Raw genomic sequence first — 14,275 nt, 5'->3', positions numbered from 1 at the left:
TATTTTGCCAATATATGAAATAAATAAAAATTAGTAGAAATGCTATTCTGAAGAACACACATATCAAATCTTCCAACTGTACCTATAGCTATAGTAACCATACACATGGGGTTTAGCAGCATAGGGAGTTCAAAGAAAACATGTATATCCAGTCTGACAACATGATGATCTTTGCCTGTAGGCTCAGATTGTGCAGCTACGAACGTTAAAATTAATGTATAGAAATTTCAAACAACTGTATGGTCCAGAGATGGAGCAGAGTGTGTGTGTCTGTAGAAGCTGAGTTGAGATGTAGAGTGAGGACCTGGCTACATGTGAGGTTTGCCCACAACATTTTCACTAAGGCTGAATTCAATTTGCATTTACGTAGTTTATGTGCCCAATATTGATAGGTGGTAAACAGGGAAAGGATGGTGATTACACACAGTAACTCAGAATTTGTTGTTGCTTGTATGTCATGACCCCAAATTCCTGAACATTCTTTATTCGTATATTTTTATTGTGTCCCTGCAATTCATAAGGAAGCTTTATCTCAAAAGTCATCAGAAGCTAACTATGAATTAGATTAATAGAATTAGTTACCTTCACTATGGGCTAGATTTACTAAGCTGTGGGTTTGAGAAAGTGGGGATGTTGCCTATGGCAACCAATCTGATTCTAGCTGTCATTTTGTAGAAGGTACTAAATAAATGAAAGCTGGAATCTGATTGGTTGCTATAGGCAACATCCCCACTTTTTCAAACCCGCAGCTTAGTAAATCTAGCCCTATGTCTCTAGGAAAATGTACTACTCTATAATTATTTATCTTCAGCACTAGAATGCTCTTTATATTGGTTCCTTTTTGAGTCTTTAAATAGCCGTTAAGAATTTGTGAGAAAATACATTAAAATTAGAAACAGGCATTTACTTACTGGGATCCCTGATATCTTCAACAGTTCCATGGCACTCTGATCTATACTCCTCCCCCTCAGACTGTTTCAAGGCCAAGCAGATATCAATGCTTGTCCCCTGCAAACTTTTTCTTATTCTAGTATAAGTGGTAGGAGCAAGGAGCAGACAGAGGAGGGACCACTGGAGTCATCGGGGCAGAGACAAAGCTAGAGTTTTAGTGTCCTGGGTAAGAGAGAACACTGTCCCCCCTCCTTCATCTTGGTGGAAGTACATGCTGCCTCTTAGTAGAGGTGCACTGCCGAGGAGGTGTAGTCATCCTACGGTGTGGACATGCCTAGCCCTCTAGAAGGGTAAGACCTTCTCCAACACCTGCGCTCTCCTACCTATTCTTGTAGTTTTGATTACCTGGTGCTGCTGCTGGTGTCTTATTCTCCATTGCTGCTTGCCCGGATCCTGGAATGTTGGAGTCCTGTTTGGAAAAGAGATGGTTATTATTCACCTCCTGGCATGTTGAGCGTGTTGAGTGAACAACTTTGGCCTCCCTCCCTCTCAACCAGCCAAGCATTAAATCAATAGCTTTTTTTCATTTAATAAACAGACCTTCTTTCACCCAACCAGACAAAGAATTTAATTGATAGCATTCCCATTTAGTAAATATGCATATTTCCCCCATACAGCACTGACATTAAATTAATAGCAGCCATGTTTAATAATTAGGCCTCCTTCCCCTAACCAGCATAACATTAAATTAATAGTATTTACGTTTAAAAATAAGCCTCCTTCCTCCCAACCAGCCCAGACATTAAGTTAATAGCATTTAATATGTAGATCTATTACTCCCCACTACCCCTAACATTAAATTACTAGCATTCCTGTTAAATAAACAGGCATATTCCAAACCCAACCCCACCCCCACTTCTGTTAGCCCTGACATTAAATTTATAACAGCACTTGTAAAGGACTAGTCATTGAATAAAAAGACCTATTTCCCCACAAGCCCCAAAATCAAATGAATAGCTTTCAAATTTCCTTCACATTTAATAGAGACTATTATTGCTAACAAAGACACCTACTTTTGAATATATTACTGATTTATTTTTTTATAGTTATTTAATTACTTATGTTTTGTAGCATTTATGTGGCATATATTTATGGCAAACAAAGAAAATCCCCCTTCACTCCAACTCTCAGTCCCCTAAAATCCCTCTTGCTCTCTTCAGCCCCCCTCTAAACCACTATTTTCTCCAGTCACCCCCCCCCTACTGTTTTCTCCATTATACACCCCCCCCCTTCTCTCCAGACCCCTCTCCCGTTTTCTCCAGCCCCCTCTCCACCATGTTTTTTACAGCCCCCTAACCACCATTTTCTCCATCCTCCCACTCCTTCTCTCCAGTCTGCTCTCCCCTGTTTTCAGCAGCCCCCTCTTCCCCTTTCTATCTAGCTCCCTCTTCACCATTTTCTCCAGCACCCTTTCCAGCATGTTTTTTCCAGACCCCTCTCCAGCATATTTTGTACAGCCCCCTCTCCTCAGTTTTCTCCAGTCTCCTCTCCCCTGTTTTTTCCAGCCCCCTCTCCAGCATGTTTTCTACAGCCCACTCTTCCCCCAATATTTTAGAAGTAATTACCTTCTCCTAATTTTTTTGTCATACCTGCTTCTCTGCTGCTTCTTCTTTGCATAACTGGCTCCTCTACATTGACAGCGTTGTGATGCTGCAGGAAGCTGGGAGTCAGTCAGGTGTTGAAATGCGGTGCTGCCCTGTGTCAGCACCGCATTCATATACATCTGGAGCAGCAGGGGCAATTTTCGGCAGCTGTTACGCCCCCACGGGCATGCGCTATGGACCTGCATAGGTAAGTTCTAATGGGATAGACCATGGTTACCCAAAACTAACTTTTAATTTTTTTTTGAAAAGTTCCTATTTAACACTAAAATAGACAACACATTGAAAAGAAGAAAATAAGAAAACATATATAATGTACCTGGTCATATATTAGAAAATTAGCTAAATTGCAAGGTGAGAAAATTAAACTAATCTGATAATCATCATTAATAAACCTGCATCAGGTACTGTATTAATCAAATAAGTAAAGTAGGCGTTGGGCAGGCTGTACATGGGGCAGCATAGCAATACATTTATTTACACTTTGGTTACTATGTTTCTTTGTAATTTCATTTTGCTACTGAATAATTAATTAACCACCAAGTTTGTTCCTGTTAAAGAATGAGGGAGAGGGTATTCGATACAAGGGCATGAGAATGACGGGAGCACAGTTACTAATGTGGGAGGCATTCATCCACAACGCCTAGAAGAGTGTTGACTCTAAATACAGCCCAGGTTGTATATCCTGTGTAGGTCTATGACTGAGGGCTATTTGTACCCTAGTACAAGTAATTTACATTTTAAAATTAATATTTTAAACATCCCTCATGCTGAATTGTTTATACAGCTTTTCATTTGCAATTGGTTATAGCAGTGATGGGCAACCTGAAACAAATTGTGGTACATGGTTCAGCCCTCTATACTTCATAAGGGCCCCATGTTACCCTTAATATCAGTAATAAGTTAAAACAATACATTTAATCAAAGAAAGAGATGCCTATCTATAATAACATATCAGCAGGCATTTTATTCCAGTGTTACAAGCTATAACAAACAAATCTCACAATAAGCCAGGAAGAAGCTGGGGGCCACAGTTGGAGGCTCGAAGGGCCGTCTGTTGCCCATCCATCACTTGGGTTATACTTTACGCCCCAAGTTCACAGTGCTATAAACATGTTGCTAATTTCTACATTCCTTATAATAATTTTTGGGAGATTACAAATATTGGATAATCCAGATCCAGATGACAGATATTTAATGTACTTGCACTCACAAAAAAATGACAATAACTAATAATGATGTTACCATTACTATTTCCCAACCACTTCAAGTATCTCTTCCCTATAGTATGTTTAAATAAAAAAAAACAGGAATTAGAACTGGAATACACTCATCCAAAGGTGAGTTTAACCAATAAGGGAAAACACCATGTTCTGAACTAGTTAAATAATTACAGTGTAATATTGCTGTGAGCATTTCCTTGTCTGTAAACACTTCCTCCTAGACACACCTTCTTCTGTGTATAAAAGTACCGGTGTCCTGCACAGATCTCAGCAGTTCCTATCTCACTGGCTAATTCCAGGGCCTCTGCTGTCAGTGTGACAATCTCTCCCTCGTCCTGCATTCATCATGTCCAAGAAGGTGGCAGTGATTCTCTCCGGTTGCGGGGTGTATGACGGCAGTGAAATTCACGAGTCCTCTGCTGTGTTTGTGCATTTGAGCAGAACTGGTTCTCAGGTGAGAAAAGACTGTACTAATGTTTACTTACACAGAACACAGGGAAGTCAGTTATAGTCTATTGCAGGAGTGTTCTACAATGTCAGATTCTAGAGGCAACATACACGTGCTTGGTATTGTGCAATAAGTAATGTATTGTGAGCATGATATTGTAATATCAGTCACGTGATATAGTCATATACTGCACTTCCTTACATCTGATATCTGCCTAGTTCCAAGGGATCGTTTACAATGTTTAGGGCAACATAGTCCCTGCACAATATAGCATAAATGCATACTGTAAATAATATTATAGCATTATTAGTAGTTTACTGCATAAATGTTATGTTTTAAATATATATGAATATACCATTGCACAGACCTAAAAATACTTTATTGATTATTTAAATGTTACTGCACAATTACATCAATCCATAGTATAGTGGAGTCTGTACATTAAACCTGTCATTTTATTTACAATTTTCCTTCATTGATAGTTTGCCCATATATATATGCTACATTTTTTTACATTGTTATTCAATAATTCTGGTGTTTTTGATTATGTTGCTGCAATAACAAATATGCTGTTATTTAAAACAACACCAAGGAGTATATTTATTAATCTGCCGGTTTGAAAAAGTGGGGATGTTGCCTATAGCAACCTACCAGATTCTAGCTGGCATTTTGTACAATGCACTAAATAAATGACAGCTAGAATCTGGTTGCTATAGGCAACATTTCCACTTTTTCAAACCCACAGCTTAGTAAATATACCCCCAAATGTTTGAGAAGGTTTTTTTTTTTTTGGTTGGAATTTTATTAGCTATACTATAATTCTGTTACAAGTTGCTGGCTTAGTTGGAGGACATATTGCCTTTATGACAGGTCCCGTTTGTTAAGTACAGGAGATTCAAAGCCTGTTGCACAAAAAAACATCTCCCCACTCTGTATACCTGGGAGAAGCTCCCTGGTTATGCAGTTACAGTGCTAACCATGACCACTGCCATTCCTTGCTCCATATGAATGCTGTATACTGGTGAGAATGACTGGCGTAATGCCTGAGGCTGGCAGATTAGGGACAGAGCTCTGTCTGTAATGCAGTGAGCTTTCTATCTGACCTCTCCCAAGAGAAACAGGGGAAAGAGCCAGAATTGTAAACATTTCATATTGCAAGTAATAAGAACAACTATGTGTCAGTATTGTAAGCCAGCTTCCTGTCACTCTTACATTGTATATATGTGTAGTAAAGTAATGATTTTGAGTCACTGTAAGCCTGTAAACCTCTGCTCCTTATATCTTTCACAAATTTCATTATCAACTAGATGCTGTTACATGTTTCACTTCTGGGGAATTAGAGTATAACTTAGAAGTTCATGAGAGGCTGGATCTGCTGGCCAAGCTCAGCAACCTCAGGTAGTGGACAGCATGAACAGCTGGATTATTTCCGGAATGTAAAGGGATAGTTACTGTGGTTTAAATATGAACTTCCGACTACATATAATAACAATAATGATTACTATTGTTTTCAGGTCACAGTTGTTTTGAGGGCCAATTACAAGTTTCAGCTGCATAATTTCAGTGTATGTGGCCAGCATTAATCTTAAATATCAGTTTTGTTCATTTTGTTTTACCCTATGTTGTGTCTTTTTCGTTTATTAATGCTCGCTCCTAGCAGTACAACACTCTCCTGTATACGTTTCAATCTCATGAGCTTTCCCATGTTGCTGTGTGTTTGTGGCTGTTCTGACGTTCTAGGAAATGTCCATATAAGTGTAATCTCTCTATTTCTTTTCCACAGTATGTGCTTTTCGCACCCAATATAGATCAGATGCATGTTGTGGACCATGTGAAAGGACAGCCCACTGAGGAGAAACGTAATGTGCTCACAGAGAGTGCTCGCATCGCAAGAGGAAACATTAAAGATCTGAAAGATCTGAAAGTTAGTGAATATGATGCACTCATCATACCAGGTACAGTAAGATATAGAGTAGGAACATATCTGTGAAAACAAAAGTCATTAAAATAAATATATGTGATCAGGAGAATTATTAATGCTGTTCATCTTTACCCAGGAGGTTTTGGAGTTGCTAAAAATCTCTCTACCTGGGCAGTGGAAGGGAAGGACTGTTCAGTTATAAAAGCCATTGAAGAAACTATTAAAGGATTTCATGCTGCTAAGAAGCCCATTGGCTTGTGCTGTATCTCCCCTGTGCTGGCTGCAAAACTGCTGCCTGGATGTGAAGTCACCGTTGGCTGCGATACAGAGTGTGAAAAGTATGTTAATGAATGTTCTGCCCATGTACAAGATTACAGGACAATGTGGGGGGCTAAAAGACATTCTCTTTATCTTTGGTACATTGCTCAGATATCTTAAGTCAAAACTTAGTATACACAGGTACAGACACAAACAGACCCTAAAATTACTATAACTGATACATAGGGTGGATGTTATTATAGCTTTTGCCATCACATACTTTTGGAAGTCTATAAAGAGTTTATCCACATATATCTTTACTAAGCATCTAAATTGAGACATAATGGAATGAAAGAGGTACAGGAGATTTAGGCCAGAAGAAGAGCCTGTCTCTCCAACTGTTACTAAACAACACCTCATGTTATGCTCATCTGGGCTACAACTAAATTAGAACTTAATATAGATCAGAGGTAAATAACATGTGGCTCTCAGTGTTGTCAGGCTCCAGTTCCACAGCAGCTATAGAGCCACAGGACGACCTCTGACCTCTGATTTGGGGAAACAATTCTAGCATATTGAACAACGAGAAGAATAAGTCTGTATAACAAATATTGTTAATGTGGAATATATTTGTGTTGTCCTGTGAGATTATCACCATTGTAACCTCCTGTCATTTGTATGTTTCACAGGTGGCCATATGCTGGAACAGCTGGAGTCATTACACAGCTTGGCTGTAAACATGTCAACAAGCAGGTCAATGAAGTGCATGTGGACACGAAAAATAAACTGGTCACTACCAGCGCTTTCATGTGTAATAGCCCAATACATGAGATTTTTGATGGTATCGGTGAAATGGTTAAAGCTGTACTGAAACTAATTTAACTTAGTAATGAAAACGAATGCTGCGGAATATGGCAGTAGTTTAATACATAGATTGGAATAATGGAATGTGTATTTATTTGTCAACATGAATAAAATGTAAGTTTGATATATAAGGTGGTTATTATGATTTTTATCTTGTGTTCACTTACCTGGAATATCTCTGAAGGACAGATGTGATGGTCAGGCTCTCTTTGCCTCAATAAAATACCTAGTTCCCAGTGAATTCATGGATTACATTCTCACAAACTGTCCCCTGTGTGTAGGTTACTAGTAAACTTTAAAAAGAAGATACAGGTACATTCTGTTTATAAGTAGGGTTTACTTTCTGGTTTCCTTTTTATTTACATGCTCAGCATCATGTATATAATACACACAAACCCTAATTTTGGGTAGAACTTGGAGATTCATCTGCACACGTGCGTTTCTACGTCTGTATTTTGAGTTGTATGCATCTTACAATACTGCAACCTTAATGTTGCAATATCCGCTCACCCCCTCCATTTTTTATTTAAAGCTTTATTTTGAAATTACAATAAAAACATAAAAAACAAAAGAACAAGTTGGTCCTCAATAGAGAAAAAACACAGCAGTAAATGGATACAACGCAGAGAAGAACAAAACACCTGTTACATGGCATTGCACTAAATTTTGTGTGTAAAAGGAAAAATAGGGAGGCAAAGGAGAAAAAAAAGGGGGAGGTTAGCAAAAGAGTAGGAGAGCAGAGTGCCTGTTAGGAAATCAGTGTTATGAAAAGAGCTATCGGATATTTAGAAGACAGTCTTGGACAATGAGGTAACAGGTATAGGGTATTGTATGGGACAGTGCAGATCAGGAGCATGGAAACGATATTAAGTAGGGGTGAGAGGGGGCCAGGGGGAATTAAATGTAAACCATGTCTCCCAAACGAAGTCATACTTGCCAGTCTCTTAATTAAAAATGAATTAGCTGATTTTGTAGTACAGAACTGGCAGAGGGGTCCCAGGAAAAATGGCTGCATATAGCAGCCCCTGGGGTTTCACTATTACCAGGTGGTTGTTCAGCTTTAAATCTAGCGTAGCACTGTGTCTACAGCAAAGAGTTAACAAACATCATCATAATCTGCAAAACTGCACCCAGTTTATGTAGATGAAAAACTTGCGTTTTCAGATCCATGTACAAAGTAAAACTCATCTCCAAGGGGTGTCGTCAACTGTCCTTTACACATCCTTACTGTACTGCACTTGAACATTAAAGCCCCTGATCCTTTTCTCCTAATGCAATAGGCTGAAAGAGCATTATACATGCAGTTCATAACTATAAATAAATGTAGTTTTTTGCACATGCGCAATGTGACACTTTTGTACCAAGACCTGTCTTTAGGACATGCAAATACACTTACATGCTGTTATAATTCAGGCCTACTGTATACATATTTCTTTATATATAGTAATTTTTTGCAGTGTGAGTGCCATATTTCTTGCCTGCAAAAGAAACAAATTTATATTTAGGTATTTTTCTGCTAGAGTTATGAAGAAATTTACTACAAACTAAGTTTAGCTTAATTATCTTTAAATAATGTTTAGTTTGTACAAATACATATATGCAATTTTCTATTTATTAGCAAATTCACCTGAATGAAATCTAATTTGTTCAATTGAAAACCTTGTGTTTAACAATTTGATATTAATTTCAGCAAAGACATAAGGCAAGAATATATGTCAACTACATAAAAGCTAAAATGGTCAATATTAAAACTGGGATAGACTCGCCTCCATACCTGATTCTCCCACAGTGCAGAACTGTCTTGGCCAATGCCCAATGTCCAAGCCACAGCCATTTAGTTGGTGATAATAATGGTACTGCCCCTGAGATACTAAACTGTTGTGCTGAATGCAATAATGTCCTTGGTGATTTCTTTTATAGGGTTGGTATAAAGAGGCATACTGCTGTGAATAAAAGCTGGGCTTTTCTATATGGAAAATTCCAGCATTTATAAGAACTGAATACTCTTGAAGAATGCAGGATTTTAATAGCTGAAGTTATCTGGCCTGCCAAAAAAAATATTATTTCCTCAGTGTCACATCAGCAGTAAGTCAGCTCTTATGAAAACTGTTCTGCGAGAACACATTTAGGGGAAGTTTGCTGTTTTGCTGATGTCACATAGCCTTGCTCTGCCTGCTAAAAGACTTCATACTTCCATCACCTCTGAGATCGGATCTCATCTTATACTTTATTGGGACACATTTTGTACCTTCCAGATGCACTTCTATGACCCTAGCACTGATAATCCCCTACTGAGCCTAGGACCGCTATTTCCCTACTCAAACTAGGTCTGATACCCCCCTACTTAGCCTTGGACTGCTATTCCTCTACTCAGCCTAGGACCGCAATTCCCCTACTCAGACTAGGGCTGATATTCCCCTATACAGTCTAGGGTCAATATTCCCTTATTCAGCCTATAACTGATATTCTCCTACTCAGCCTAGGACGGCTTTTCCCCTACTCAGCCTAGGACCACTATTCCCCTACTCAGACTAGGGGTGATATTCCCCTATTCAGTCTAGGGTCAATATTCCCTTATTCAGCCTATAACTGATATTCTCCTACTCAGCCTAGGACGGCTTTTCCCCTATTCAGTCTAGGACTGCCATTCCCCTACTCAGCCTAGGGCTGATATTCCCCTTCTCAACCTAGGACTGATATTTCCCTATTCTGCCTAGGACCACTATTCCCCTACTCAGTCTAGGACCGCTATTCCCCTACTCAGTCTAGGACCGCCATTCCCCTACTCAGCCTAGGACAATATTCCCCTACTCAGCCAAGGACCACTATTCCTCTACACAGCCTAGGGCTGATATTACCCTACTCAGCCTAGGACCAATATTCCCTTAATCAGCCTAGTACCGCTACAGCCCTACTCATACTTGGCCTGCTAATCTCCTATTGAGGCTAGGGCCACCATTCAGTTACTCAGTCTATGACTGCTATTCACATATTCAGGCTAGGACTGCCATTCTCCTGCACAGCAAATAGGTCATCATCTCTAGACATAAATTGCACAAAGATAAATAATCATTCTCAGCCAAACATTGCAGAGAAATACACTTCCCCCCATATTGTAAGCCACATAGTACAGAGAGTAATCCAAACTACTAGCCACCTGTTGGGCTGACTGGCACAGAGCATGCTTTTTCTACTTGTCAGTAACTCTATTGCCTATCTATTTGTAGTTGTGCTATCAACTGGCATGTTTTTTAAAACGCTGGAAGCAGAACATTTTTGCAGCATTCTAGAGGCAGTCAGTGCTTTTATCTTGCCGAGAAACTCACAAACTTATCATCAATAAGTAAAAATTAGAAAATAAAGATGTCAGAGATAAATGTGCAGTGTGCTCACTGTGGTAGTGACATTCATCATAAAATGCAGTAGCGGAGGGATTAGGTGACTTATGCATATAAATAAGCAGTGCAGGACCATATTTTCTGCAGTTCATGAATGACTTGTACTGTATATAGTACAGATATGAATATGAATAATACAAACATGAGTATTGTTAGTAAATGACAAGTCATTTCTGTGGCATGTATTTCCTTCAACTTTGAAAAACAGATTCTAAATGTTGCCTGAGGCAATTTGGTTCTTAAAGCTTGAAGACATATATATTGTTACACATTTCTTGTTATTCCAGTACAGTCTGTGGAATGTATTTCCTTCAACTTTGTATAATGGTTTCAGAACGTTGCCTAAAGCAATGCTTTTCACTGCTTGAGAGGATATTAACAATGCAGTCACCATAAAGTTCTATAGGGACTGCAGTAACCAATGAAAAGTAGGTCAATGCAGGAGAAACCTCCAATTTCTCCTGTGTTAACCCCTTGATAAATTAAGTGAAGTCCTGCCATAGCCATTCTCCAGAGATAACACCTGACCATGGCCAGTGTGGAGTTTATATGTTCTCCCCGTGTTTGCGTGGGTTTCCTCTAGGATTGGCTCCCACACACCAAAATCATACTAGTAGGTTAACTGGCTGCTATTAAATTGACCTTAGACTCTCTCGGTCTGTGTGTGTATGTGTTGGGGAATTTAGACTGTAAGCTCTATTGGGGCAGAGACTGATGTGAAAGAGTTCTCTGTACAGCGCTGCAGAATTAGTGGCGCTATATAAATAGCTGATGATGATATTGCAGTTTGTTAAATAGATCCCCAAATATGGTCAGCATATGATTATTGTAACCAAACACAGAGAGACATATCTTTAGAATAATTGTTCTTATATATCTTTTTTATTTTATTAATTAATATGTAAATGAAAAATAGCTTATAGAAGGAGACCCTCCAACCACCTCGATACTTGTATTCCATTTGACACGTACCACCTACTTACACATTGTTTGAGGACTAAATACCCTCCTTTATGGCAACAGTATTCCTTGGTGGAAATGGCATCTTTCAGCAGGATAATGTGCCCTGCCACACTGCAAAAATAGTTCAGTAATGGTTTGTGGAACATGAAAAAGAGTTCAAGGTGTTGACTTGACCTCCAAATTCCACAGATCTCAATCCACCCAATCATCTGTGGAGGCCCCACCTTGCAATTTACAGGACTCAAAGGATCTGCTGCTGACATCTTGGTGCCAGATACCACAAGATACCTTCAGAGGTCTTGTGGAGTCCATGTTTTGATGGGTGAGAGCTGTTTTGGCAGAATGAGGGGGACATACACAATATTAAGCAGGTGGTTTTAATCTTGTGGCTGCTGGATTGCTGGATAAAACAAATATTGACTGGAAGATTACGAAAAATAGTTTTATTAGCCTATCAAGCAACTAATTTTGTTACAGAATGTACAAGCCTTACAGAACATATTTGACAATCACAGAATCAAAGCACAGGGCCCCGTGGTCCTGAATTCTAGTGTTATATGATATATTCTAGAAACTGATTAGAAAAAGGAATGTTTGTTCCAAAAGCAACATTGTCAAAATAGTATCCTCTAGTATGGTGATGAAATGCTCCAGTAGGAATGTAATAAGAAAATGTTCCCTTTGAACGTGTAGCTTGTACTGTGCAGGAAGAAAGACAACGCAAGTTGACTTAGAAGATTCAGACAGAGGCTAAATTGTTTAGATCTGCAAATATTTTCACAAAACAAAAATCTTAGAGAGCTAGAAAATAAATAACGCTAGTTATTTGAAAAAAATAGTGACCAATCTGCCAAAAATACAAATATTTAGTAAAAATATTATCAGCCCAGATTGTTACATTTTATTGAGGCAGACAAAAATTGTTTTAGTCTGACTTTTGAAGGCAAGTAATAAAATAGCAAGTACTGTTTAGATCTAGAGACCTATGTCATATACTAATGGTGTTCAATATCCTGATTTTCAGGAGCCTAAGAAATGGCTGCATATTACCTTTGTGGAGAAATATCAGATTATAATATGAGATCAGACCACAAGTAAGAAGTATTAACAAACCCCACATAGTAGAGAAGCTGATAGTGGTAGTGAAGCTGGTAAAATATGACATTCCAATCATTGACTAATGCAATTTGTAGTCCATGACATAGGCTGTGCAGTTCCTGATAAAGGCTGTGATTACATTATGCTCACTTTGACATTAAAATGATTAGAAAGTGGGCCAAATAGGATATATTACTCTGGCCAAGAGTGCCATAGGTTACCCAATGATGAGAAGCCACCCATTGTCTATTACTGTAATATATGTATTATATATTATATTATCTATTATTACTGTAATATATTGTATTATAGTATTAAAGGGCAAAAACTAATTTTGTACATGGCTTATGCAGATGGAAGCAGAGAGTATGTCTGATGGCAGAGTGATTCATTTTCTTAGCCAGGCTTCACATCACAACAGAAAGGTTATATTCCTTTGCGTCAGTGTATGCACACTAACCGTTTAATTAGCTGTTTATTTATTTAGTTTTTAAATATTTTATCTTTAATCAATTGTAAATAATGTGAAATATCTTCACTGGCACCTTTATCAAGCTGAATGTTGGAGACCCCTGCCCTCTTTGTATAAAACACTGGCCATATGCATAGCTATTTATCAAATACATAACTCTGCTCATGTTCAGATAAGGACATTAGTACTAGATTCCTATGTCATATACCAGCATTGGGGCATGAGTTTAATTCCCAACCATGGCCTTATCTGTGTGGAGTTTGTATGCTCTTCCTGTGCAAATGACACTTGCGTACTACTTGAGGGGCGGAACAAGGGTGGGAAGGGGCGAAGGACGTAGGCAATGTACAGTGTAGGCTCAGCGAGGGCGTGCTAACACAGATACGTAAGTGTGTATTTTTTTAAGATGTATCTTTTGCACCAGCTATAGGGCAGGTGTGTCGACTGGTGATGATGACTACACATATAAGTGCCACTAGAACATGTGTTTGCACGTAAGAGAAACTATAAAAATGCGCTTTATATATAGTAAACATTGTCATCCTGATTTATGTATTTAATGTAAAATACACAAAAAAGATTTTTATTTTTTTTTTAAAAAAACCCCACCACATTTTGGTATGTGATTGTAGTGTTAGGAGTTGTTAGTTTATTTATTTATTTTTATTTTTTGCGTTCTGATGGGAGTTTATATTGCACATGTGCGTATCCTGCACTGCATTCTGTCTGTCTACATATGCAAGTAACGTGTAGCCAGAGTGTACTTATACCCAGATTCAAATAGAAACGTATCTTGAAATCCGCTTGGATTTTAATACGGTTATACGCAGATTTATTTCTAAACACACGTTTTGTTCAGGTTACATCCAAAGATGAATCAGGTCCTGTATGTACAGTACACATTGAAAGCATATTTATTTATATAATTAATGTATAAAATATTTTAATTTTAATATTTCTATAATGATTATGCTGATACAAAAAATAATTAGACATTCTATTGTGACCTTTTTATTGTACGTATGCTTTTGTGTATGCTGCAGTCTGTTCTGTGTGTCTTTTTACTGCAAGCACTGTG

At 38.3% G+C, this 14,275-nt stretch overlaps 1 protein-coding gene across 1 annotated transcript; it reads left to right on the top strand.

Moving 5' to 3' along the window:
• Nucleotides 1-3,998: 3,998 nt before the first annotated feature.
• Nucleotides 3,999-7,397, top strand: LOC142101618 (glutamine amidotransferase-like class 1 domain-containing protein 3, mitochondrial). Its single transcript, XM_075186029.1, has 4 exons — nt 3,999-4,229; nt 6,007-6,178; nt 6,281-6,482; nt 7,092-7,397. The coding sequence occupies exons 1-4, from the start codon at nt 4,122-4,124 to the stop codon at nt 7,282-7,284; spliced, it is 675 nt and encodes a 224-aa protein (XP_075042130.1). The 5' UTR covers nt 3,999-4,121; the 3' UTR covers nt 7,285-7,397.
• Nucleotides 7,398-14,275: the final 6,878 nt, after the last annotated feature.

Source organism: Mixophyes fleayi, chromosome 9, assembly GCF_038048845.1.
Source record: "Mixophyes fleayi isolate aMixFle1 chromosome 9, aMixFle1.hap1, whole genome shotgun sequence".
Lineage (NCBI taxonomy): Eukaryota > Metazoa > Chordata > Amphibia > Anura > Limnodynastidae > Mixophyes > Mixophyes fleayi.
The sequence above is the reverse complement of the archived record's forward strand: the minus strand, read 5'-3'. Positions and strand labels throughout refer to the sequence as shown.